Below are 27,866 nucleotides of genomic sequence, written 5' to 3'. Positions count from 1 at the left end.
AAGGGCTGAATACTACTTGCTCAGTCTCATACAGCCACAGATCCATGCCATCTCAGGGCATGAATGTATGGTACGGTAAGCAACAGATTTATGTAGGTGTGCTACAGACATGCACAATTATAAATGAATGTTATCTGACACAAATAAGTGCTTATATTACCATGTTTCCTGCTTGTAGGACCAGATGACAGTACCTTCTGGGTTGCAAGTGGTATTCTGCTTCCCATTGGGCACCTGAATCTGCAGTGGCCTTTTCCCAATGTCAAAAGAATTCCATCTCCTTTAGACTGTGATGGGATACAAGACAAAAACAAGAGAGTTGGGTGAGGGATGACCTGCCTTCTGCACAGAACTAGCAATGTAATTCACTACACCCTTTCCAATTCAGTCTTTCTGCAAGAAAGAATAGGTGCATGTTTGTGCATAGATTTGGGGGTGTAGCTTTCACCGCATTCCCAGCCACCCTTATGCCCCATGAGTTTTTATGGTTATGTTCCTAACTAGGACTTTGGCATATATTAACTAGTGGATAAACAATTCTAGTGCACACTAAGCTGAAAATATCTTTGTGAATGGCCCTGCCTGAGAGTACAATATATTATTGTGTATGCTATTAGGACAAATGTGAATTTGAATTAAAATTGAAGATTGGCTGTCTAGTCATCAGTTTGAATGTTGGACAGTGAGAAATTAAATATTTGATGTTGACATTATTGCATAGTTCATATTGTTCCTTTCTCATAAGCAACTGATTGAATTATTCATTTGGTGCCACTTTTTGAGAAATCCTAAAATTGAGACAGTTTGACATTAGAAGAGTTGTATTCTTCACACTCTTGAATGACTTTTCAAACATACTAGTGACAGGTGTCAGATAAGACAAACCAAGTTTAATCAGCTACATCAGGAGGAATGGAACAATTTGCACTATTGGAATCATAGTTGTGAATAGGGCAAAAATAAAGAACATGTAGATAATTCCTGGAATTAAACATCAATGTTTTAGTTAGCAGGAAGTGAGAATACACATAAGGCACAAAAATAGGAACAACTATTGCAGAAATCTCCAAATAGATATTTGTACCACAAAAAATGTTTCTTTTTTTTTTTCAGTCCCATATTTAATTCACTTCAGCAGTTCAGTAGTTAGGTAGAACTGGCAGCAAGTTCATCCCCCACTCCACCCACCTCATTTAATTCAGTGGAGACTCTTACGGCTGTTATACAAGTCATTTCTCAGAGATCTTTAGGGTCTAAGGAAGTTAATGCTCATAAGATCAAATGCAAATTGTGGTCTTTTTTTTTTTTTAAAGGAAGAGGAGTTGTACTTAGATGAAAATTTCTGTGAAAGGATGGGGAGAGAACAAAGAAATAATTTTACTCAGTAGGTTTTATGTTTTGTGCTTTTCAGATTTCAGAGCCCATACTATTATTTTGAACAACAATAAAATTCCATTATTTCAGATGACTGATGAAGATAAATGGAAATTGAGGGCAATAAGCACCTCCCAGCATCAGGCCCTAAATCAGTATGGGCCATTACACTGATCCGTTGTTTCTTTCAAATCACTTGTCTTCCCACTAGCTTTTGTTCTAGCTATTAAGGTACAGGATAATAAACTGCATTGTGCAGTAACTATTATCTAGCTGCTGCACGTTCTGAATTCTCCACTCCATTTACAATATGAGAGGATCTGTGGTTTCAGTTCATCTCCTAATGCTCCAATTAATATAATCTTCTATTAATCTGATAGTTTTATTTGTCTGTTTATTTCACCGTTTAAAAATTGGTCCTAATTAAAATTCCCATTTAATAGAATTGCAGGCCACAGTTAGTTTGCATTCTTAAGACTATTTACTTAATTGATTACAGCAGTCCAAAATTGTAGCTAGTCCTCTTTGCAAATGAAATGAATATATTTACTTTATTACATTAAACATGAGGCTGCTTTCAGCACAATTGATCCTCTGATGAAACAGATCATCGTCATTAATGTTACAGTTCAGGGCAACTGCACCTGTATTTCCACCTTGTGGTCCCTCGAGGGGACCCACTCTAAGCTCCCTGCTCCTCAGCCATCACCTCTTTTGGGCAGAAACCCACGTCTATGTCCCTTCTGACTGGGATTTTTTCAGGCTGCGGAGTCCCCCGCCTAGATTTTGTGACATCCCCAGCAAGCCAGACTGCCTAAACAGGCCAGTGTCTGTACTGTGTTTTCTCTCTGAAGGCTATGAACAGCGGTGATGGACAACGGTCACAAGTTACTACACCACTTTTTCTAAGCAAGGACATTTATTCTTAAGATGAAAGCGCTACACAGAAAACACTAACAACTATAAAAGAACCTATGCACATGCTAATAAGCCTACCAGAGGTCACCCCAACTCCAAACTTGGACTCTGGTAGGTGTCAGTCTTCCAAAACCCACAGTGGTCTCAGGTTTAGTTCATAATTGTCTCAGATTTGGAACCAGAGAAAGCAGCTGGGCAGCTCATCGATTTCTTAATACAGCTGTGGCTTTGATGTCTAGTATCCAGGAACAGGTAATCAGCAAACCAAAATCCTCTCCTCAGAGGGTAGCTTCAAAAGGTAGGGTTTTTGCATAACTGGAGATGGGGAACTTGCATTTACCTCCCCTTAGGCATTTCCCAGGAAATCCACTTTGCAAATGTTGTCCCAAAAGTCCATTCTCATCTGGTATGTCCTTCAGTATAGTCCTTTGATCAGCCAGGCCTTAAATCAGATCTCTCTTCCTCCTGACCCCCAGAGGTTACATAAAGTCTCAGCCCACAATAGTACATAAACTTTGCATAGAGTACAATGGACCCCAAAGATACTTAAACTTAATTCAATATGGTTTTACAAGTATATTGCAGGAAATTGCCATATCTGTCGCAATTAGTTCATAAAGTCGGTTAAGAAATTTTGAACACTTCAAATTTTTGATGAAAAAATGGTGAAAATGTCTGCATTTTCCTCTCCATTTTCCCAAACAACATTATTAGTTCATTACATGTGGTTTATTTTTTGTTTTATATTTTTTAAATATGAATAGCAATACTATCCCTTCACAGTTCAGATTTCACTCCTCTGAATGTAGGTGCAGACAGGGAAGAAGCAGGAAGAACCTGTTGTGTCCTTTAAATGAGGGTAAACCACCACCACCACTGGTTGCAGGCAGGTGCCATAATTCTATACATTCCTCACACTTAGGCTGGAATTTATCTTGTGCACGTGCTTAAGTGCTTTGCTAGATCAAGTCTATAGTTCCATTAACCTCAAACTATCTATAAGCTTTGTAACAATAAGTAGGAGAGGCTCTTCTTAGTGCCAAGAGTTGAAACTAGAGCTGATTGAAAAATTGTTGGTGAAACTTTTTTTTCTTGAAAGATGCTATATCATCAAAAGTGAAATGCTTCACAGAATCTTATTGGTTTCAACAAAAATTTTGCTGGGAAGTTGTCTTGGCTTCAAGATGGAAGGTAGGAGGTGCAAGAGGGAAATCAACCCATTCCAGAATAGCCAATAGCCCAGTGGTTAGGATACTCACTTAGGATATGGGGGACCTGGGTTCAAATCCAGGTCTATATCACGGTTATTGGCTATTTAAAGGGGTTTCTTTTTCTCTGCTTTTCACAACCGAATTTCAAAAAGTTTCATTTTCCTTCACATCGAAATGAAAACAAATTTTTAAACTTCAAAATGTTTCATGAAACTAAGTTTTCTGCCCAGCATAGTTGAAATCTGTATATTTTATTGTATAGATTTAACAACATAAACCAAAATGTATTGAACTACATATTTAACAAGGAAAAAAGAAGAATAGAAAATATTACATTTGTGTGATATTACCATGTTACTGGTACCTTATGAACTACATCTTTTGTATTTCCTACCTTTTATATTATAACTGACCAACCCGAATGTTAAACAAAACACAACATTCTGCATTAATAGCAGGCCATTCTCAATCCGTCAGCTATTAACTCAGTAACAGCTGTGTTCTGAGTTAAATGTGCTTTGGACTCAGATTTTATTTAGCTTGGTTATTACCTTGTTACCTTCAAGTTACCTAAACAAACCACATGCCCTAATGTATGGCTTTTGCATGTATAAACTGTTGACCTCAGTAAGCTTGGTGGAAAGCAGTTTGGATTGTGGTGGTATCTAGTAGTGTTAGAGGTTAGAGTTTAATGAACTAATCAGTTTGTTCCCTTCTCTTCCTGCTGATTGTATGTTTGTTGTCAGCACCACATCATGTTGTGAGCACGTCACTGGGTATTTGTGTACTGTGTAAATGTTGAAACAATAGAACTGGAGCTAGTGCTCCCAGAAAAGCCGAAGATTGAATGAAATGTCTACGATGCTGAATGGGATGAAACTGCTCAGTTAAATCTAAGTATGGTCAGTTTTACTTTTTGTTAATTGCATAAGGAAAAGGCCTGGATTGATTTACATAAAAAAGGTTATACTGTAAATACCTCATCAAAACAAGATTATTGGAGAAGCTAACAACAACGTTTGACCAACTTCTGCCTTTGGATGCATCCACAGCTCACTGAATTCAATAAAAGCTCTGGATACAAATCCAAGGTCAGAATTCGTATTTTATACAGTAATGGGAGACAAAAAACTGCATGTGTCTGTATGTTGCAAGCCATGAACTTGCCCTCAGGATCTCTTGCCCATTGATCTTTATTTTGCAGTAGTGAAGAGGATCTGCAGGGATTGTTGCATTCGATCTAATGTTATATGACCCTTCCAAGAAAAGGCTTCCCGTGCTAGCAACCACAGACATGTTTTCTAGTCACAACTACCATGCGATGTTCTGATTGTTACATTTTTATAAGTATATGTTGAACTTAATTCCCAATGTATTTTCTTTTGTAGAACACTCCATTTGATCCAGAATTTTTCCAAAACACCATAGTCTGTGAAAAGCCAAATAATGATCTCAATAAATTCAAAGGTTACGTGTAAGTACTTGCTATCTGTTTCTATAAATGAGTCAAATCACCTCTGAGCTTTAAACTATCACGTTTTAAAACTAAGTATTTTACAGGAAGTAATGGGTTTAGAAGCTCCACCATTGTCTAAATGTGGGCTGTGGAAGCTGTGTTGTAGGTCCAATGTAGATGGGATTTGGAGTTTGTGATTAAGTCAATGCTAATACTTGGGTTTGGATTCAGTGTTTCCAGAATCACATGACCCCTTCTCATGAGGTTTCAGCTATGTCTGAACCCAGATATAGGTCCCTTTAAATTTTAAATCTGACCTGAAACCTACACCAGAGGGACTTGTCTGGGCCAGGGTCTAAATCTAAATCTCTCCTAACATTCAAAGTGGTTCAGGTTCAAGGTTCTAGTTTCTTTATGTGTATGTTCACAGGAAATAAAAGGCATCCAGGGATGACCTACTGTGGTCTAATTTTCTTGTACTAGCAGAAATCAAGAGTAAATCCACTGAAGTCAATGGGATTATACTAATGTAAAATATGTGCAAGTGAGGAAAGAATCTACCTCTTATTTTCTGTTACCTTTTGTAAAATGGTTGTAAGAGGCATACATTAATGCCTCTTCAGAGGAGCAATGAGAATATTAAAACTTCTGGAAGATACAGAAAGGGCCAGTTTTTTTGTTGGTGTGTAGTCACTGTACTGCTCCATTGGTGTAAACCCATATGAATCTGGCCTGGAGGATATACCCAGTGTAAGGTGATCCTCCACTTACTCTCCCATCTGACACCTTAGAAGAGTCAAGAGGTGCAGCTAGGAAACCCCTATTTAATATTGATCTAGTTTTGACCTCTTGGGACCAGTTGCTTGGAGCGTAAATTATGGCAGCCCTCTCAATTAGGCTGCTGTTGCACAGGGCAACTGGCCCTACATAGAGGCTGCACCAGCATAAGGGGAATGCAAGGATGGGCTGTATTTCGCCTATGCACACACACCGCCTGCACTGTCTGCAAATCAGATGGAACCAAGGATCTGACCCCAAATTTTGGAACTCTAGCAGGAGTTTTATGTGGGAAATCCATTCCAGAAATATTTACTACTTCCCGAGCTTAGTGGATACAGAATCCATTCAGTGTTTCTCATCATGTTGGTCCAAGGACAGCAGGAAGAATCTTCAGCAAAATATATTCATTGTAGTTTAATGCCTTTAATGATCAATGAGGCTTGAGTTCTTCCCTCTAGTTTTACTATTGATTAAGACAATTTAGAAGCCTAGTCAAAGGAAACCAGCATTATTTTAAGCAATTTTCCAACAAAAGTTGATGTTCCAACAAATGAGTGTGACCCAGCATACAATGAACACAATGTCTTCAGCAAAGAATTTGCTCTAGGACAGTGGTTCTCAACCAGGGGTGCGTGTACACCTGGGGGTATGCAGAGGTCTTCCAGGGGTACATCAACTCATCTAGATATGTGCCTAGTTTTACAACAGGCTACGTAAAAAGCACTAGCAAAGTCAGTACAAACTAAAATTTCATACAGACAGTGACTTGTTTATACTGCTCTATATACTATGCACTAAATGTAAGTACAATATTTATATTCCAATTAATGTATTTCATAAATATATTGTAAAAATGAGAGAGTAAACATTTTTTCAGTGACACTTCTGTATTTTTATGTCTGATTTTATAAGCAAGTAGTTTTGAAGTGAGGTAAAATTTAGGGGTATGCAAGACAAATCAGACTCCTGAAAGGAGTACAGTAGTCTGGAAAGGTTGAGCGTCACTGAGATTCCTCCAAGAATCGTTTGTAAGTTGTAGTTATTTTCTTTAGCTTCACTATAAAACTATAGTAACTCCAAAGAACTGGCTCTGCTGAAATCACAATGCCTGTCTGACATGCTTGAAAAAGTGTCCCTTCCTGGATTGAAATTTGAGCAAAGGGACACACAAAGACTTTTAGGAAATGATCTTACCAATGCATTATCTAGACGAGGAAAAAAAAGAGGTTGCTGGAGTTTTTTGTGTGTTAGTGAAGACACTTAAATTAATGCAGTTTAACTAACACATTACTACTTTACACTGCTACATCACTGACTGTCTGATGTTCATGTGCAAATTGCTTTTTTGTGAGCAAATGAGAAACTTTGGGCACCTATTACAGGCTGCTTTTGAAAATCTGTCCCTTCATTCCCATGACTGATTCATGGGTTTACATTGCAAACTGGAGCGTGTGCTACTTTGCCTAGCTCATGAAACTTAAGAATAAAGTGATTCCTAACAGTCATGGAGTTTGTTTATGAACATTCTGACCTAATTCTTCATTGCCTTGCACCTTGTGTTGTCATTTACAAATGGGCAAACTGGATTGAAAACATTGTGAGTGCACTCGTTTACCTTGCATTCATTTGCACAGGTGTAAGTGATTATACAAGGTGTGACGTATTGTATAATCAGGCCTCACCTATGAATAATATCATACTTAACCAACAAAAGTGAGGCTGCATATATTTTTAAAAAAGTAAATGGAAGCCATGAACACTTGGGAACCTCCTGTTCAATGCTGATGTTTAAAGTAGCAATATCAGTTCCACCATATTAGGACTGACCCACATCATAAATCCCAACTTGAACCTCAGCAGGAACCTAGCTTGGTGTGTAATCGAGACTTTGAAAACATCAGGCTTTTGCTGTTGTGTCACTGGAGGCAGATAATGAATTGTTTACCTGAAGGAATAGCTTCATAGTGATTTGCTCAGCGTGTAAATCAAACCTCCACCACTGTCCATCTTACTGGCAAGGAAGTCTGTCTTGTGAATATGCATCCTAAACTGGGACTCTCAAGGAGGAATAATGCTGGAATCAATAATACAGTGAAGGGGAAGACTCTCAGGCTTTTTTGAAAAATCTCTCCTCCCAGCTGGTGCATCACAGAGATGAGCTCCAGAATGGTAACCACAGCAGCCAAAGGATATTATTTATATACATGTGGTATCTGTACAACTGTGCTTCTACAATATTATAAAATCTATTCATTTTAATCATTAACCTCGGAGAGAGAACACCTATAAGATTTCTCTAATAATTCCCTCTGAATTGTGGGTTAAATTGCACAGTTTCTCTTATCTTCATTTATTAAATACTAAATCTGCCAGGCAAAGAACAGAATCAGAGGCTCCAACCACATAATTTATCTTCAGATTTAAATGTTGATGCTTTAGTCCATACAGACAGGTTCTGTATTATAAGATACAAAGACTTCTATACACCTCCAGTGTGGATCCCTGACTGAAGCCAGATACAGTGAAACATTTCTCAGTCGTCACAATTCACTGGTTCAAACCTGAAGGGAAAAAAAAATACATAGAACAGAACACAAAGGGAAATCATATCATTTTATTTTCTTCTTTGTAGGGAGCAGCCTGATCACAAACGGATTGGTTTTGGAAGTGAAAGCCTTTTGCTTCGTGGCTGTACAATCAGAAATACTGAGATTGCAATAGGAATTGTCATTTATGCAGGTAACAACTCACTTTTTACCCTTTCATTTAGTTAAGCATGAAGTTGCTCTTGAAATATCTTACAACGAATACGTATAGTCTAATACTAAGCCATAATATTTTACTTTAAGAAGTAGTAGTTTATGGGAATAAAATAGGTTGATAAAGTCAAAGCACTTGCCGTTTATCTCTAAGGGTTTGGTTCCAATCTGCAGCTAAGGTGTCCGCCCATCGGTGCCTGGTGGCTAATAGTGATAGCAGATGATCCTGCTTGTTAGTTGATTTCAGATGTCCTGCGGTGGCTACTCAAAAATTGCCAGAGTGAAGAAGGCATAAAGTGATCTGCTCCACATCCCAGGACTGTGTCCAGTATAGGTGACGGGGAACGGAGCTTAGGGAAACCACGTATACATATACAAGCCATGAAGACATCAGTGCCCAGATCTGTAGCAGCATCACAGGGTTCACAGCTGTAGTCAGACCTTCTATTTCCGGGCTGCTTGAGCTGAAATGTTTTCCATGGATGACTGTTGGGCTATAGAGGAAGAATAATGGCCATTCCTCCAAGCACACTTGCTAGCTGATATGTGAAGTGACATTCACCATGAGTGTCATTCATTTGCACCCGTGGCTAGATGCCAAATGCTGTGACAATATCCATCTAACAGAAATACCTGTTTCTATGATGGCAACCTTTGTACCATTCTAGCACAGACTGCCAAGCCCCATCACTCACCTCCTCGAAATAGCTACTATAAAAAAAATTGGGGCAACTGTTCACGGTGAAGTTGGGACCATTTCTCTTCACTTGTCCTTTTAGGAATCCTGCTTCTCTCTTTGCATGTCTAGTGCAGTCATTTTTTGGTATGTTGTTTTGATCACAGACCCTAATATGGTTTGCATCTCTGCTCTTTACTTGAGTGTCTGTTCACTGCTTCCTCTGCTCATTTTGAAGGTTAGAGTCTCGCAGTCATTCTTGAGCCATTGTGACTGTGACCTTAGCATGCCTTCAATATGATTTTTTCAGCTGATACCCACTTGTTAATATCCATGTCAGAGTTTATTCTTACTTTTTTTGTTTCTAAAATTAGATTCACCTACAGCATGTTCCCTGAGCCAGCACTAGCTTCATTTCTGGGACTCATTGACATTGATTATACTGTGACTTTTAATCAAGATCTGTAACCTCTTTTTCTGAATCTCCATTATCACTTATGTTGTATTTATATGATGTGTGGCAGAGCTCCGACCTTGTCCCCATGGGTCCCGTGTTTCCAGGTGGTTTGTGCTAGCTTCAGAGGCTCACTGCAACCCTCCACGTAGCCCTTCTCTCTCTAGGGCCAGGGATAGAGTCTACTGAGCCCTTTTCATCGTAAGCCAGTAATGGAGGTTGGTGAGAGAATTCCCACAGTCTCTGTTGCTCCTATGGCCTCATGCCAAAACACTTTAGCCTCCTGTCTTGACAGGGGCCTATTTTCCCCTCCCAGGAAGTGTTTCTGTAGTGGTGGGTTGGGGGGAACCCGGGCCCACCCTCTACTCTGGGTTCCGGCCCAGGGACTCTAATGGTAGCAGTTATTGGCAGCCAACCTTTTACTGCCAGAGTTGCTACATTTCCCTGGACCACTTCCCCACAGCTCTCCTGCTTCTCCCTTCTTCACCCTTACCTTAGGGCTACCTTACCAATGACTTGAGGGTGTCTTCATTAACCAGCCCTTCAGCTGCACTTCCTCTCTGCCTGACTGGAGTGAGCCCTTTTATATTATCAGAGGGGCCTTAACTAGAGTCAAGTGGTCACATTAGCTTAATGGCCTCACCTGATTCTTTGCAGGTTAATTGGAGTCAGGTGTACTCATTAGCCTGGAGCAGCCCCTGCTCTGGTCAGTCAGGGAACAGAAACCTGTACATCCAGTGGCCAGTAGACTAGCCTTCGGCTCCTCTGCTGAACCTGACTGGCATGGAGGGAGGAGGGAGACTGCTGCTGCTGGGCCTTGGGCTCTTGCTACTGCTCCAACTGCTACGTTGGCTGGGCCAGACACCACCCACCCCCCTTCTCTGCTACCTGGTTGCTGGCTAGCTGCTGGACTCCCCCACCCACCCTTGGGTGCTGCTACTACTGCTCCAACTACAGCCCCGGCCCACTCCACAGAGGGGGGAGTGAGAGACCCCTGCCCCAGCCATTGCTACTGCTGCTGTGGCCACCACTATCACCACCACCTGTGAGGGGTCCTCTCTGCCTGCCTGGCCACCGGGCTGCTGCTGCCTTTGCTGCCTGGGAGCTGCTGGACCCCGAAGGAAGAGGGGACGAGGCCATCTGCTGCTGGGGGAGGGCACAGGGACTCTGCAGACCACTGTGAAGGGGGCCTGAAGGCTGAGTAACTTTTGAACTGTGCTCTTGTGGTGGGGGTTTTGACTGTCTTTGTGGGGACACAGGGGGTGTGGCGTGGAGTCTGCCCCCCAGTCCATCTGTGCCCCCCCCCAAACCCCACCACCACCGTCGGCGCTGCCCCCTCCACCACCCCCAGTGGACACTTACCATCTGCCTCAAGCTCCTGCCTCCGGGACTCCGCTGCTTGCTTGGCTTGCCACCCCCTTTCACCACCTTTTGGGCCTGAAGCAGCAGCCAGCCCGCACTGACTCTTTTGCAAGCGCACGTGGGTGCATGTGCCACCCCCCCGCCCCATCCTGGATTGACCCCCTTCAGCAAGCCCCCAGCTTTGTCCCTGGCTCCCTGCCCCATTTTGCCCCTTGCAGCCTTTTTACCCTCCCCTTTACCCCAGCACCTCTCTGGCTTCAGTTTGTTTGCCTGCCCCGCCCTTCTCCCTCTGCAGCCTTTGTTTGTTTGCCCCGCCCCTGCCTCTGAAGTCAGCCCCTTGGTTCCCTGTCCTGCCTCCAGCCTGGTTCTCCCCCCTCCCCACGTGATACCACGCCCTGATTGGCCCCTTACTCAGTGCGCCCATGCCCCCTCCCATGTGCTTGTGCCCTTCCCCTGTTTGAGTTTGCCCCGATCTCACTGCACTCCCCAAACATTGTTATGACCCCCCTCCCGTAGTGCAGCTAGAGGAGCTGGATTCCTACCCTGAGTCGGTGACTGTCCCCTACAAGCCCTTGATAGCCCCCCTGTCCAGCCTATCCCTTTTGGCGCCCTCCTCCCCTGCCTGCAGCCGAGCAGGGAGGAATGGTTGACCTGCCTCCCCTTTTCCCTCCCTCCCTGCTCATTATGGCGGGGGACACGACGTGTGGGGCCCCTCCAGCAGCTCTAGATACCCCTCCCCCACCTGCCCCTCCATCACCTCCCCCCCAGCCTCTACCTCAACTGCTGCTGCCAAACCACCTGTCACCGCCCCCTCCGGGGCGCCGGCAGCGGCGGGCACCGGGGTGACCTCCATTGCTGCCACTTCCCTCCCCCCCTCAGATTCTGGGGGAGCCCTTCCAGCCGGCGGGAAGGGCCAGGATAAGAAGAAGGGGAAGGACCCTGCCAAAAAGTCCAGGCCCTCCATGGCAGGGACTGCCCTCACTTCCGCAGCCCCGCCACTGGCTGTGGCGTCCCACCCCGTTGCACCCCCCACCAGCTCTGCGGGTGTCCCTCCCCTGGCCCCAGGGCGTACGCCCAGATGGCGGCAGCCTCCCCGCCTGCCGCTACATCATCTCTGCCGCCCACCGCCTCTGCTACCAGCTATAGCGGCCAGGGACCCTTTCCCACCATGACCAGGAAGCACGGCGTCCGTTGCTTCCTGGTGCCCGCCTCGCCCCATGTGGAGACGTACGTGCGGGTGTTGGCGAGGGAGGTGGGGCCCACGGCCATTGTGGCAGCCTCCAAAATGTACGGGAAGGTGGTCTTCTTCCTGGTATCGGAGGCCGCCGCCCAGGAGGCGGTGGAGAAGGGCCTGGCAGTGGGGGGCGTGTTCGTCCCCCTGGAGCCGCTGGGTGACCTGGGCGTCTGCTTTGTCCTGACTTCCGTCCCTCCCTTCCTTCCCAGTGCCCCCCTGTTACCTGCCCTCTCTACCCTGAGGAAGCCCATCTCTGTTTTGATCCCTCTCTCACCGGGCTGCAAGGACCCCGCCCTCCGTCACGTCCTCTCGTTCCGCTGGCAAGTGCAGCTGCAACTGCCGCCGGCAGCGCGGGACGGAGAGGCGCTTGAGGGGTCCTTTTTGATCCCCTACCAGGGCCCATTACCGGGTGCATTATTCCACGGGGGAGGCCCGGTGCTACCTCTGCTGGGCGATGGGGCATGTCCGGAGGGACTGCCCCTTGGCCCTGCACGGAGAGGCATCCGGGACCCCCGAGCCCCGGCGGGGCGCTGGCCCCGTCATCGCCGGCGCCCCTGGCTGCCCAGCGCCCAAAGCCGCCCCCTCTCCCATTCAGTCCACCACTGCTCCCGCTCGGGCCCAAGGGACGCTCCCCCCAGCACACCCAGACTAGCGGGAGAGTCCCGCCTCTGCTGCCTACAATCCAGCTGGGCCCCTAGAGGAGGGTGCGGCAGGGATACCGCCGAGCGTGGGAGAGGGCCCGCCCCAGGGGGAACCTTCCCTCTCTCATTCCACCCCACCGCTGCCTCCCACGGTCCCTGAGCCATCGTCCCCGCCCCCTGACCTGACCCGTGTTAGCCGGCCCCCCGATGATGCCATGGAGGGCTGGGCCCTAGTCTAGGGGAAGCGGGACAAGCGGAGGGCTCGAGCTCCGCTCCTTTCCACCGATGCGGAAGCCCCCCAGAAGACCAGAGGGGGGCACCGATGCCGAGCCCTCTGCCTTGCCCGCGGGCGTGTGCCATCCCCTGGTGCCAGCTGGGGAAAACTTGGCAGCACGGGAGGGCAGTACCATTCCTCCATTGGAGTCCCTTCCCTCCAAGGTCCCCGATGTAGCCCCACCTGCCCCATTACCATCCAGAACCCCCGTGAGCTCCGGGGCGAGCGTTGCTTCAGGCACTGGCAGGGAGACCTCCGGGATGGTGGAAGGAGAGCTCCCCTCCATTTACGAGGAGATCGAGGCCCTGGGTCTGACCCCAGTCACCCAGGGGGAGGACGACCCTCTCCTAGAGGGCCTCGATCTGAGCGACCTCACCCCAGCCCCGCCTTCTCCAGCCTCCCTTCCCCTATCCGCTGTTTCTGCTCCCACCTCCAAGGGTTCCCTGGGCTCCTCCATCTACCCAGCTGCGGGTGGCACCCTGCTGTTGGCCGCCAAGCCCACCGAGGCGACTGCCGGTGCCGCGCGGCTGGGACCCGAGACCCACGGGATGCCCCTCGTGGGCGTGGGGCGACCGACCTCCTTCCCGGGTGGGGACCCCACTGAAGATGCTGTGGCTACTATGCCGGCCATGGTGCCGGAGCCCAGCATCACAGAGGGCCCCCTGCCCCGCTCCCAGAGCCCGATCGAGAGGGGCCATTTCCCAACAGCTTGGCTCCTGGGACCCAGGATCCTGCCTTTGCCCCTCTCCCTGACTCTGCACCCAACCCCTGCCTTGCTCCTACTCTGGATCCCTGCCCTGCCCCTGATGTCAACCCCGCCCCTGCTCCCTCCACCTCCCGTGATATCATTGCCGCCCCTGAGGCCGTCATCTCCGCGTTCTTAGAGGATAGCCCCCAGGGAGCGGCTTCTGTATTTCCCAGTCCCAACTCACTAGGGGCTGCTACCTTCCCTCCGCCGCCCCCAATCAAGGCAGGGTTTGAGGGGGGCTGCGTGGCGCCAGCCCATCGGGCGCCACGTCGGGGGTCTGCCCCTTGCCTGCCCGTTTCGGTGGGCCCCGGGGCTGTGTCAGTAGTCCCTCCGGAGGACAGCCGGGAGCTAGTGACCCCATACGCTGCGAGAGGAACTGCAGGAGTTCCTTGAGGATGTCCGGGGCTCCCGTAACAAGGTGCAGCTCGCCCTGCAGCGATGGGGGGACTTCCATCAAATCCTCCAGGCTGTGAGGGCCCTCATGGGGGAAGGTAAAAGGACCGGGAAGCAGGCCTCCGCGGCCTACCAGCGGGTCCACCTCTTCCGTGACTCCCTACTTACCTTCGGGGTAGGTCATGGATTGTTGCGCAGCCCATTGGGAACCGCGAGCGTCCCTGCCGGCGAGGATCCCCCCCAGCCCTCCTCATGGCACCTCTCACCATCACAACGTTAAACACCCAGGGCTGTAGGATGGGTCTCCGCAGGTGCCAGGTGCTCTCCTTCCTTCGGGAGGGGGGGTACTCTGTAGTTTTCCTGCAGGAGACCCATACGGATCCGGCCGCCGAAGATAGCTGGCGGCTGGAATGGGGGGACAGGGTCTACTTTAGCCATCTCACAGTTCGTACGGCTGGAGTGGCGACCCTGTTCTCCCCTGACCTACGGCCCGAGGTGCTGGGGGTGGCCGAGGCTGTGCCGGGCCGCCTGCTGCACCTTCGGGTCCATATGGAGGGGCTCGTGGTCAATCTTGTCAACGTCTATGCCCCGACATCGGGCCCGGAGCGGCTGCGTTTCTTTCAGCAGGCGTCCGCCTTCCTCGGCACCTTGGAACCTCGCGAGTGCCTGGTGCTGGGCAGGGACTTTAATACTACCCTCGAGGAGCAGGACCGCTCGGGGACCGAGCAGTGCCCGGCCACCGCGGATGTCCTCCGGGAAATAGTCAACCATCACTCCCTGGTGGACGTCTGGCGCGACCACCACCCGGACGACGTCTCGACGTTCACTTTTGTCCTGGTGGAGGCCCATCGGTCGCGCCACTCCTGGTTGGACTGCATCTATTTATCACGTTTCCATCTTTCACAGGCCCACTCCTCCAGCATCCGGCCGGCCCCTTTTTCTGATCATCACTTAGCCACTGTGACGGTCTCTCTCTGCGCAGAAAGGCCGGGGCCGGCCTATTGGCATTTTAATAACAGCTTGTTGAAGGATGTGGGCTTCGTGGCGTCCTTCCGGGAGTTCTGGCTGGCCTGGCGAGAGCAGCGGCGTGCCTTTCCCTCGGCGCGGCGGCGGTGGGACCTAGGAAAGGTGTGCGCCCGGCTCTTCTGCCATGACTACACCCGGAGCACCACGACGGAGGGATGGGACGGTAGGGCAGTTGGAACGGGTGGTCTTAGAGCTGGAGAGGCGTCTGGCTACCAGCCCTGAGGATCCATCCCTCTGCATGCCAGGAGAAGCGGGAGGAGCTCCGGGCCCTCGAGGACCATCGGGCCCGGGGTGCTTTTGTTCGATCCCGCATCTGCTTCCTTCGGGAGATGGATCGTGGCTCCCGCTTCTTCTACGCCCTGGAGAAAAAGAGGGGGGCCAAGAAGCACGTCACCTGCCTCCTCGCAGAGGGTGGCACCCCCCTCACGGATCCGGCGGAGATGTGCGGGAGGGCCAGGGCCTTCTACGCAGGCCTTTTCTCCCCAGATCCGACCGATCCTAACGCTTGCAGAGTGCTCTGGGACGAACTCCCAACAGTCAGTGCGGGCGACCGAGACCGGCTTGAGCTGCCTCTCACTCTGGCCAAGTTCTCGGAAGCCCTCCGCCGCATGCCCACCAATAAATTTCCAGGCATGGACGGACTGACCGTGGAGTTCTACCGCATGTTCTGGGACGTCCTCGGCCCAGACCTAGTCACCGTCTGGGACGAGTCTTTGCAGAGCGGGGTCCTCCCTCTTTCATGCAGGCGAGCCGTGCTTGCCTTATTGCCAAAGAAGGGGGACCTCCGCGATCTACAAAATTGGCGTCCCGTCTCGCTGCTCAGCACGGACTACAAGGTTGTAGCGAAAGCCATCTTGCTGCGGCTAGGGTCCATGCTGGCGGACGTGATCCACCCAGACCGGACCTACACCGTCCTGGGCCGCACCATATTCGACAACCTGTCTCTGGTCCGGGACCTCTTGGAACTCAGGTGTAGGGACGGTCTGTCGTTCGCCCTCCTGTCCCTGGATCAGGAGAAGGCATTCGACAGGGTGGATCACTGGTATCTCCTGAGCACTCCGCGAGCGTTTGGCTTCGGACCTCAATTTGTGGGTTTTCTCCAGGTGCTGTACGCCTCCGCAGAGTGTCTGGTCAGGCTCAACTGGACCCTGACCAAACTGGTCAGCTTCGGGCGAGGAGTACGGCAGGGGTGCCCTCTCTCGGGCCAGCTGTACACTCTGGCGATTGAGCCCTTCCTCTGTCTCCTACGTAGGAGGTTGAGGGGGTTGGCGCTATGGGAGCCGGAGCTGCGGCTGGTCCTGTCGGCATACGCTGACGATGTGCTCCTCGTGGTCCAGGACCCGGACGACTTGGCGCGGGTGTAGGCTTGCCAGGCCGTCTACTCAGCAGCCTCTTCAGCCCGGGTCAACTGGGTCAAGCTGGCTTGGTGATAGGGGACTGGCGGCAGGCGAGCTCCCTCCCACCCGCGCTTCAGGTTATCAGGTGGAGCGCGGGTCCGCTGTTCTATCTGGGTGTTTACCTTCTGCCACGCATCCGTCTCCGCCGGAGAACTGGCACGGTTTAGAGGGCAGAGTGGTAGAGTGGCTCCGGAGATGGACAGGACTGCTCCAGTGTCTGTCTCTTCGAGGGCGGGCACTGGTGCCCAATCAACTAGTCCTGTCCATGCTCTGGTACCGGCTCAACACCCTGGTCCCGGCCAACCTCCGGACGTTGATTCTGGAGTTCTTCTGGTCAGGACTGCACTGGGTCTCTGCAGGGGTTCTCCATCTACCCGTGGAGGAGGGAGGGCAGGGCCTGAAGTGTCTCCGCACTCAGGTCCATGTCTTCCGCCTCCAGGCCCTGCAGAGGCTCCTTTATGGTGCAGGTAGTCCGGCGTGGAGTGTACTGGTGAATGCCTTCCTGCGCCGCTTCCGAGGGCTCCGATATGACCGGCAGCTCCTTTACCTCCATCCGAGGGGTCTTCCGCGAGACCTCTCCGGGCTGCTGGTCTTCTACCAGGACCTCCTCCGGACCTGGAAACTGTTCACAGCGACCAGGTCCATGGCGGCCTCTGTGGGGGAAGATCTCCTCGTGGAGCCCCTGCTACATAACCCCCAGCTCCGTGTGCAGGTGGCGGAGTCCCCCTCGGTGCACCAGAGGTTGGTGCTGGCAGAAGTTACCAGAGTCGGAGACCTCCTGGACTACGACCGGGGAGACTGGCTGGATCCCCTGATGTTCGCTCAGCGCATGGGGCTCTCCAGACCTCGTACTCCCCTGCGCGTACTTCAGGAGGTGAGGGCCACTTTGCTGCCCGCTGCTCGGGTTTACCTCGACCAGGTCCTGTGAGAGGGCACGCCCCGCCCACCCTCCACCCCAGGCCCTCCGGACCTTTTTATCGGGCCCCTGCCCCGTGGACCCGACTGACACCCCCCCCCACCCCACCCCTTCACCGCGAGCCAGCTACGCGAGCTGCAGCCAGTCTGGTTCCAGACCGCACCAAGGAAACATCTCTACACGCTCGTGCTCCACACCCTTCACGTCCTCACCCTCGCGTCCCGCCCTGACACAAAGTGGCGGGACCTCCTGCCACCTCTAGAGGGTGAGGAGCCCCGGTGGGCCAGCCTATATTCCACCTTAGTCCCGAGGCCCGCTGGGGATATCAGTTGGTGGCTCCTTCACGGGGCCGTGAGCACGGGTGTGTACTTGGTGCGGTTCACCCCAATCCCGGACACCTGCCCCTTTTGCGGCGTGAGGGAAACGCTGGCGCATGTCTACCTGGAATGCGCCAGGCTGCAGCCCCTATTCTGGCTCCTCACGAATATTTTGTTAAGATTTTGGTTGCACTTTTCCCCTCACCTCCTTATCTATGCACTCCCTGTCCGTGGCCCCGCTAAGTCGCGGGACCTCCTGGTCAGCCTCCTCCTGGCCCTGGCTAAAGTGGCCATCTATAAAACCAGGGTGAGGAGGTTGGCCGATGGAGTCTCCTGCGACTGTGGGGCCTATTTCCGCTCCTCTGTTCATTCACACCTCCGGGCAGAGTTCCTCTGGGCGGCGTCCACTGACTCCCTTGATGCCTTTGAGGAGCGGTGGGCGCTGTCCGGGGTTCTCTGCTCGGTGTCCCCGTCCGGTTCCCTTCGTTTGACCCTTTGACCGCACTCCTGTCCCTGTTGTTCATTAGTTGTCCCCCGTAATTATTTGGTTTTCCAGGTCCTGTGGACCCCCCGCTTAGGCTGGGGCGGGGGATCCTTTAGCTTCGCCCGCCTACTTCCTGGATCCCAATAAGGCTACTCTGCTGTACCCAACTGGCCTGGGTCTATCACAGATGACATGTTCTCCACTTGTATAATTCTGTTACCTCTTAACTTACCTTTAATGGAGACATCAGTGAATTGTGGAGCAATCGCTGAATGTGATTGCCTAGCCTGTGTGGCTCACGTCTCACTGGTGTGTGACTTTACTTTTCCTGTCTATGCAGATGGCTAAATGTGAGGCAGTTGTGCTCAGGGAAAAGTACATACAGGCCTCATCGCTGAAGCTTCAGCCAACACAGGGTGATGCACTCTTCCAGTCATGACAGCGGAGGGGCTACATGAGTTGCACTCACCTCAGACATGAAGGTGGTAGGAGACAAGAGAGAAACTTCAATCCTGCAGCTAAGAGAAATTTCTCCGTCCATTCAGCAACTAGAAAGTGAGAGAGACATAGTTGTTCATCTGCCACCCCCTGCAGCTAAGCAAGGGGGTGAGTTAAACAGCATGTTCAGAGTTATGGGGAGGTCCTAGAAATGCAGTGTAATTCATACCTCTAATTCATAGTCTTAGCCTGTCACAAGATGATGTCGATATCAAATTTTCATTCTGAGCTTGCTGAGATACTCATTTAGATTTTATTATCTTTGGGGTCAGGGAGGTGTGTCTATGTATATGTAAAACACCTAGCACATTTGGGCCTTCATCTTGATTGGGGCCTATAGGCACTACTGAAATAAGAACAAAGAGTAATCATAGATGCTGTGCAATATGAATTCGGGCTACGATGTGGAACAGCAACAGCATTAATGGAACTGCTGGACCACTTGCTGATCACTTCCTCTTCATGTTCAAGGCGTGCTTCTTTGACCTTGTCTTCCCAAATAAAAGCATCTAGCATATCTTAAAACAAGGAAAAACAACCCATCATTCGCATATACCATGCAGTTGCAAACAAAAATCTATACATAGTTTATCTTGTGGAAAGATAAATGGAGAAAGAACCACATATGACATCATTTAAAACACCACTGGAGATTATTTAGACAACACAATGAGGGGTGCAGTATGAAAAATTAATAGGATAGAAAAAGCAGGTTCTACATGCAGGTTTCATGTTAGCACTTCTTATACTAGTCTCTTATTAGCATTACAAATGTAGTAACTTGATTCAAATTGAATAAGTTTAATATTTTTTCTATCCTACGGTGTTGTTCATGCTTTACAATCACATAAGAAAGAGCTAAATAACATTAAAATTATTCACTTCTGGATCTGACGTATTGGGTTTTCTGTAAGTTTGCACATGGCAAATGTGACTAGCAGCTTCTAATTAAGCCAGTTTAGCTGCTGAGATATTCAAAAGTAGTTAGAAATCAGTAGACCACCTAATCAAGGTTTTTATTTCTATATATAAAAGGAAGTAAAATAAGATGTATATTATCTTATTGTATAAGATTTTTATATTTTACAAATCTTATTTTATTTACTTTTTCACATCAAGCAGATTTAGCTGTTAAGTAGAAGCACGTACATGTTTCCCCACATCTTCAAATGTTGGTACAAGCCTTGTGGGCCTGCTGACTCTGCTGCCCTTGTGAGAGTGAAATGTGTGTGACAGCTGAAATCTGTAATGTAATTGTTTTTTTTGGAATCCTTCCAGACCTAACTGGAAGCTTTACTTTCTTCTAATGCTTGTAAAGCTTGCCTCTAATGTGAAACATGCTCCCCCTAACATCTGTCTCATAGAAATTCTACGTCTTAAAAGTTTCTCTGTCTTCTGTTTGTAGTTAAACATATACATTTTACAGTGTGTGTGTATTTATTTGTGTGTATATCATGAAGGTGTCAGAAGCAACTCCATAGTTAAGGTTGCATTCAGATTTTCACTTTAAAGCAGGATTCAAATTCTTGGCCTCAATTCTCAGATACAGGAATGAAGTGCTTTAGACAGGAAGTGAGGGGGGGAAGGAAAAGTAGCTTTTTAAGCCGCCTTTGAGTTCTGAGGAAGGCAGGACCTGCCTGGCCCTGGTGTAAGCTAAGTCCACTCAGTTTTGCTCTAATGTATGCTCTGCTTCCTGTGGTCCCCAGAAAGCAGACATTAGCCATTGTACATTATACTCCAGCCATAACCTCAGTCAGCCCTTAACATGCCCCTGTATTGCAGAAACTGGGACCAGAGCCTTATGCTAGCCAGGGAGACCTCTTGCAAGCGGCTATTCTTATGGGGCCTTAGTGTAAGTGAGAATTTGGGGTCCTTGTATTTACCACATAAATGCATCAATTTAGTATAAATATGAATGCCTGGAAGAGTGGCATGGATGGTGTGTGATAGGCTTGGGCCCCACCAGGCTGTACAGGTAAAATGCCCTGCTGCAGTGCTTTTGCTGTGACTTAGGGCACAGGAATGCGCCTTCTTGGTAAATGATACCAGGTGGAGAAGGCAGAGAAACACTCCCTCTCCTCCTGTGATCCTCCAGCCCTGACACCACTCCCGTCTGAGCCACCCCCCTCCCCCCCATGAAATGCTTGGAGTTAAGTGAACATTGTGGGCACCAGCATGTCGGGTATAAATGTGTATTAAGTCTGTCTCTCCTCTCTCCCCTCCCCCAGGTAAGAAACTAAATAAATGAGGCTCTCTCCATTTGTGTTTTTGAAGGTCATGAAACCAAGGCCATGCTGAATAACAGTGGGCCGCGCTACAAACGCAGCAAGATAGAACGGCGCATGAACATTGATATTTTCTTTTGTGTGGGGCTTCTGTTCATCATGTGTCTTATCGGAGCACTAGGTATGGAGCAACAGTGAAAATCTCCTCTTCCATTTGAAATGTTTGGTTTTCTTTGTTGTGATTAAGATTTGTTCTTATTAGGCGTGTGTATGTTCCAAAACCTAGATGTGATCACCTTTACTCTGGGGAACTTAACTGAAATTTCAGGGTTGATGCATATCTTTATAATGGGTTTGAATCAAAATCTCAAATCTGAATAATCCCAAATGTGGGAGGAAATTCAGTTGTGGGTATGAATTTTCATCTCCAGTTCTAGTAGGATTTGCTAGATGCTAATCGTGGAAGAGGTCATCTTCACTGCATTGCAGAAAGCTGCAGAACAGGCTTGCATTCCAGTACTGACTGTGATCCTATCCTAGTCAGAGCAGGATCAATACATTTTCTTAACTCTAATGAAGAAAGGGCCAAAGTTGGAGCCCAATGAGTTTTCCATGGGCCATGACTTTACAGAGGTTACAAAGGCTCCTGTAGGTTTCTTGTGGTTTCTAAACATTTTCACTAAACTGCAGCACAGCCATGAACTTGCTTAGTGCTACAGCTTTGATGTAGTTCACACACACAGAGTTGTATCGTACCATACTGAAGCCCTAACAAGTTTCCAGGTAGCTGCCCATGAGAGCTGTAATGAGACATACAAGCAAGCCATTAGATTAGTACTTCTAGAAGTAAGGGAGCATCAGAAAAGAGGAATCTGTTTAAGACGAACAGTAGAACTGAGTAAATCCCTTTTTAATTTTGCCACTTCATGTTGGAATGAGCTTTTTTTTTTTTGGCTTAGAAATGGGATTTCAGTTTAACAGCTGAGTTGTATGCATATGAGAGAGATTTTATTTTCATTGTTCCCGGGCTGCTGTCATTTAGATTTAGACTCTTGTATTTGTCATGTGCAGAGACCCCTGAGTAGCAAAATCCTTTAAGTTCCGATTTGATGTGTGGACACAGATGCAAAAAGTCAACATTTAAAAACCAATTTATCTGCTTATCTTAAAAAAGATAAGAATTAAACATGAAATGTTCATACAGTGAAACACATAAAACAGTAATAAATCCACTAGATTTCATCCTCTTAAAATGACCTTCAGCGCCAACAGTGGTTTAGTAGTTTGTTTTATGTGATAAAACTGTTTGAATATAGGATTTCAGAAAAAAAATATTACTGATGATTTAGTGATCGGTATCTTGCTTGCAGATAACGTAATATTAGCAAAACTTGGGGGAGTAGGTAACTCATGAGTGTGGTAATGGGATAATCATCCTTGTTCAAATATGATAAGGTCTCTAGCAGCCAAAGCTGTTGCTATCTGACAGATGTTTTCATGGCCAGTGTAAGCGGGGGAATAGTCCCACTATTGTGGGGAACTTTCCTGGCTTCTGTACTACCCCGGTGAAGTGGGCTAGCGAAAGGATCTGAGTCCTCGCTCCTACTTCCTTTACACAGTGGCCTCCCTGCCCTTGAGGACTCCCCTTCCACTCTCCTGTCTGGCAGAGTCCTCGTAACTCCAACAAGGCTGGACCCAGGATTCCTGGAGGGCTCGACCCCCAACCCTGCTGTGGTCACCTAGGGGCTAGGGTGTTCCCACTCTGGGGTACTCTCTCTGAACTGGGCACTTCTCTGACCCACTGATCATTACATACAATTTGAAGCAAATGCAAGTTATTTAATCAACAATTAATTTTAAAAAGAATAAGGAAAAATGGGAAAGGTTAAAGGAAACACTGCTCTGTGGCAGGGAACATCACAAACAGCGTCTCTGGAATGTCAGGGTAGTTCACAGCCTGTTTCTTGTAAGTCCCAGGCCTCCTTCTCAGGCCCTGGTTGTGCTGCAGGGATGCTGTGGGTTGGACACTCGCTCTGGTGGTGGCCACACGCTCTCAAGCTCTAGGTGGCATAGCCCTTCTTCCCAGCGTTGCCCCCACCCTGTCAGGGTTACCAATCCCCCTCCAAGTCTGGCCTGCAGAGCCTCCTGGCTGAGGCGTCTTCCTGTGCTGGGCCCATTGCCAAGGGTCCCCCCTTGCACTCCCCAGCAGCTCACGACACCCGGCTTCGGACTGCTCCAGCCCCAGCCCCAGCTCCACTCTGTCTCAGCTCCAGCTCCACTCTGCCTCCAGCTCCCTGGGCTGCTTCTCTTGCCCCTCTGGCTCTGGTTGCTACAGCTCTGCTCCCAGGACGGGTCTGCTCTGCAGGCTGCTTCTGTGACTCTGCTCCCAGCACTGACCTGCTTCATGGGCTGCTTTTCTGGCCCCTCTGGCTCTGGTTGCTGCAGCTCTGCTCCCAGGGCAAGTCTGCTCTCTCTGGGCTGTGCCTCTGGCTTTGGGGCTGCAGCTCTCCTCCCAGAACAGGGTCTGCTCTGTCTGGGCTGCTTTTCTGGTCCCTCTGGATCTGGCACAGCTCTGCTCCCCAGCTCAGCTTGGGCCCCTGCTTTCTCCTTAGCTCAGCCCCACTTTGTCTGACCCAGGCAATTCCAGCTCACACGGAGGACGGGACCTCCCTGGCCTCCTGACTCCCTGATTAGCCTGCCCGCCCTGTCATTCAGGCTGGTACCTGGAGCATTGGCCTCTCCACATTGTTCCTAGGGACTGTCAATCTCAGGGTCCTGAATCCCCATCGACCCTTCCCCCTTTTAGTACTGGGAGCTAGCAACTAAAACATCCCCACTGAATGTTAGTAAGGGAGCAACAGTCCCCTTACACCAGCATAAAACAATTTGGGAGTCTCTATCCAGTTCTTAGTAGGACAGATGTTCACATCACAAAAACTGCTTCCACAATTGGCATTAATAGCATCTTCTTCAAGAGCGTCAGGAAAGAGGCCAAGATAAAGGCCTGAAGAGTGAAGTACTAGAGGATTTGCCTTTTGAAATGGGTCTGGAGCCACAGACAGTGCAGGGGAAGCTTGTGTTCCTGCTGACTGCCTGTACAGTATCAAACTATACTAGTTCTGTATGGAAATTCAGTTTCCAGTGCTGTTAAGCTAACAGCCTTCTTGAACAACATGCATATCTGGGAGGCCAGAAAGAAAGATTTTGCAGTAGTCATGGCAGGAAGCAATGAAACCTTGAACAAGAGATTTGTCTTCAGGAATGGAAAGGAAAGGACAGAGATCTTGGAGAAACTGAGGAGGAAGACCCATCCATTTCTGGATGTGGCCTAAGACTAATAAATAAAGGGAGAGGGAGGAATCTAAAATAAATGCCAAACTGCAGGACTGAGTCATGGGGAGCGTGAATGGTAGTGTCAACAGTAAAAGAAGTTGAAGGGGAAGTGAAGAAGTTTAGAAAGGAAGAGAATAACTTCAGTTTTGGCCACATTAAATCTCTCTCTCCACTGACCTCTTTAACTTGAGTCATTAGTATAGCTGATACTTGAATCTGTGTAAGCAAATGGAATCACCCAGAGACAGAATGTAAGTGAGAAGAGCAAAGGGTAAAGGAAAGAGCTCTGGGGAAACTCCCACAGACCGTGGGAGAACGGAGGAGGAAGAGGATTCCCTAAAGGATACCCACACTTCAAATTTACTACTAATCTAACCTTTATAAAAATGTGCAATGGTGTTCTACATTAATGGTGCAGTTTACAGTAGACTTACAGCATTGCTTGGGGCCTTTGCTGTGGAATATTTTTCCTTTTTAACAAGAGTATAAGAAATAGAATATTCCAGAACTCTTGCCCCACCACTGTTTTGCTCAGCTTACTCCACTAAAATAGTGTTGATTCTGTATAGGTCATGGCATTTGGAATGGGAATTTTTCAGAACGCCCACCATATGAAGTCCCAGACATGAATGGCAACTACCTTTCCTCAGCTCTTGCTGGTTTCTACATGTTCTTGACAATGATAATCCTATTACAGGTAAAACAGAAATTTTAAAAAAGCTGTAGCTTTGGAAATGGTGATATAATGGCTGGCAAGCAGATGTCAAGTTACACCCTCTTGATAGTTGAATTTATTTTTAAAACTTTTGTAAAGATACTATAGTATTTTACAGAAATGGTCCAAAATACTAGTGTGTATTAGTTAGTTAGTTAGTTAACTAGTAGTTAGTGCAATATTATGGACCATTACTGTAGAATGCTTAAATGATAATAGCCTTTTGTGTATTTGTAAATAAAGATCACATGGTAGAGAACCAGTTGCTATATACATCAGGTGGAAGCATCTTTTTATCTTGAAAGCTTCTTAAGTTTTAGGGTCCTACAGCATCTGAAAACTCATACATAGTTACAGTCAATTCACGATAGTCACTATAGTATGGGTATGTAGGTATGTATATACCCACAATTATATATATTTAAGATACAGTCTTTTTTTTATTTCTTCTGACCCTTCCCCAGTGTATTGATATGAAGGCGGTGGTAATATCATTAAACTAGTTCCAGAATTGATTGCATGCACACGAAGGAGGACAATTCCGTCAGTATGTTAGAACTGTCAGTGTTTTCTCCCCTGATTCAGAATGAGAATTCTACTTAGTAGCTCAAGGAAACAGTGAAACAAAAATTTTTGTACACTTTACCAACAGGGAATAATAACTAGATAAGGCTGTGTTGGCGTGGAAAAAGAAGATAAATTAGAACTGGGAGACCATATATCTGAGTCTGATTAAGCCTAACTGAGAACATTTTATGGAATGGGGATTTATTTTTCATATCTATTATTATAGCCACTGAGATATAAACAGACAGAATTTGTTTAACATGAATAAAATATGAGGACAACTTTCTGAGCTGTTGGTAGAATCCCTAGGGAAGTTGTGCATTATTTCTGAAACAGAATACTTGTACGTTTTGGGAATTTAGAGGTTTTTGGGGTATAACAGGAGAGGGGAAAGTGGTAAACAAAGCAGTTACTTGTGAAATGTATTTATGTTAAGAGTTGAAAAATATGCTAGTCCATCCTATTTTAGGAGCAATCTGAGAAAGATGCACCTTGGCCTAGAAACACATTTTGGATAGTGTTGTGAATCCCATCTGAGCAGTTCCAAATATAGCACCTCTTGACCCACATCCACCGCACCTATCCATAGGGTGCTATTATGTGTACAGCATCATTCCACTTCTGGATGGCTGTTTCTGGCACCATAGCCTCAGTCCTAAAATATGAATTTCCTGGTAGTATACCATTCCCATAGATGCATGTTTAGTGAGAGTCAGCAGATGCATGAACATTATTTTCTGTGCTTATGGTCAAGATGCTACATCATGGAGGTCACAGCGCTTCGGTGAGGGTGACCGTGACCTATAAATTCCCTGTGAATTACAGGGACAGTGAAAATCTCCCTGCCACTGAGTTAATAAGACTTAGACTCCAGAAAGAACTGGTTCTTTTTCTTCTCCATAAAGTGTCATGACTGCAACTGACATGGGACTTGGCTGATAGTGAAAAGTACAGCGAGAAAAAAGACCCACCACTGAGGTTCTAACATCTTGTGGAACATTCTTCTTTCAGATTTTAATCCCCATTTCTCTCTACGTGTCCATCGAGTTTGTCAAGCTGGGCCAAGTTTTCTTAATTCACAGTGACATTGATCTGTATGATGAAGATGTAGATTTGCCCATACAGTGCCGAGCCCTAAATATCACTGAAGATCTGGGGCAAATCCAGTACATTTTCTCAGATAAAACTGGGACGCTAACAGAGAACAAGATGGTGTTTCGGCGCTGTACTGTCGATGGAAATGAGTTTTCACATCAGGAAAATGGTAAAACACAAAGAAATATTATTGTATTATGAGCCTACTATACCTACTGTACCTTAGTGGCTTTGTGTTTCATTTTGTGGTTTGTTTGGGGGTTTTTTGTTTTGTTTTCTTTGTCGTCTTATAAGGTTCACTAGAGAGTGGAAGTTTTTAAAAATTATTGTGAAGCCACACAACTAATCTTCATATTCCCACATCAAACACCTCAGCCTCTGTTCTACTGTGATCAACAATTCAGGACTGCAAGGAAGAAATATCCTCTTAAATTCACCTCGCTGCAGTAACTGCCACCCCTACCTTTCCCTGATTCTTACTAAGTGAGATAAGTGGTAATTAAACTCAGTGGGTCCAAAAGTAATTACCATACAACCATCTGGGTAATGTGAAAGGTAGGAACAATTATGCGTTTGCTAGAAACGGGCCTAAACTACAAAGTCCATATCTGAAGTTCCCCAAAGTTTGCAGGTATTTGAATCTGGGTATTTTGGCTAGATCCATTTGCTGATAGTTACTTTTTCATTAATAAATACTGTTATGGATTTTGTTAAAACCTCACTGAAACTGATGGGTGTGAATGCTGTCTTCATTTAAGATAGCTGTAAGAGATAGTTAAGGAGCCCCACCTAAAAATAGGCATAAACTCACACCATATAGGCGGAGGGCACAATGTGTGTGTGAGTGAGAGAGAGAGAGAAGGTGACGTACAGACAAACTGAGCACACGGACAGACAAACTGAAGCAAGACATACTAAGAGAGCCTGGTCAAGCACAGTCTATGGCCCTGAAAGAAGCTAGAGAATGGGCTTCTGCGTCTGGTGCTGGCTAAAGATGTTTGGGACTGTAAGCA

The 27,866-nt window shown here is 47.6% G+C and overlaps 1 protein-coding gene across 7 annotated transcripts in view; it reads left to right on the top strand.

Annotated features, from left to right (window-relative positions):
- Nucleotides 1–27,866, top strand: part of ATP10B (ATPase phospholipid transporting 10B (putative)) — a 255,622-nt gene that overhangs the window by 186,107 nt on the left and 41,649 nt on the right. For 6 of the 7 annotated variants that reach the window (XM_048861984.2, XM_075131362.1, XM_075131360.1 and 3 more), the window contains 5 exons: nt 4,892–4,977; nt 8,372–8,478; nt 21,193–21,324; nt 25,046–25,173; nt 26,770–27,022. In XM_048861984.2, coding sequence (XP_048717941.2) covers nt 4,892–4,977; nt 8,372–8,478; nt 21,193–21,324; nt 25,046–25,173; nt 26,770–27,022 — 706 coding nt within the window. Of the gene's footprint in view, nt 1–4,891; nt 4,978–8,371; nt 8,479–18,765; nt 19,027–21,192; nt 21,325–25,045; nt 25,174–26,769; nt 27,023–27,866 lie in introns of those variants that run through there. The other variant, XM_075131364.1, reaches the window with a different exon arrangement.

This window comes from Caretta caretta, chromosome 8 (genome assembly GCF_965140235.1).
Source record: "Caretta caretta isolate rCarCar2 chromosome 8, rCarCar1.hap1, whole genome shotgun sequence".
Lineage (NCBI taxonomy): Eukaryota > Metazoa > Chordata > Testudines > Cheloniidae > Caretta > Caretta caretta.
Note: the sequence above shows the minus strand (reverse complement) of the source record. Positions and strands in the feature narration are given on the sequence as shown.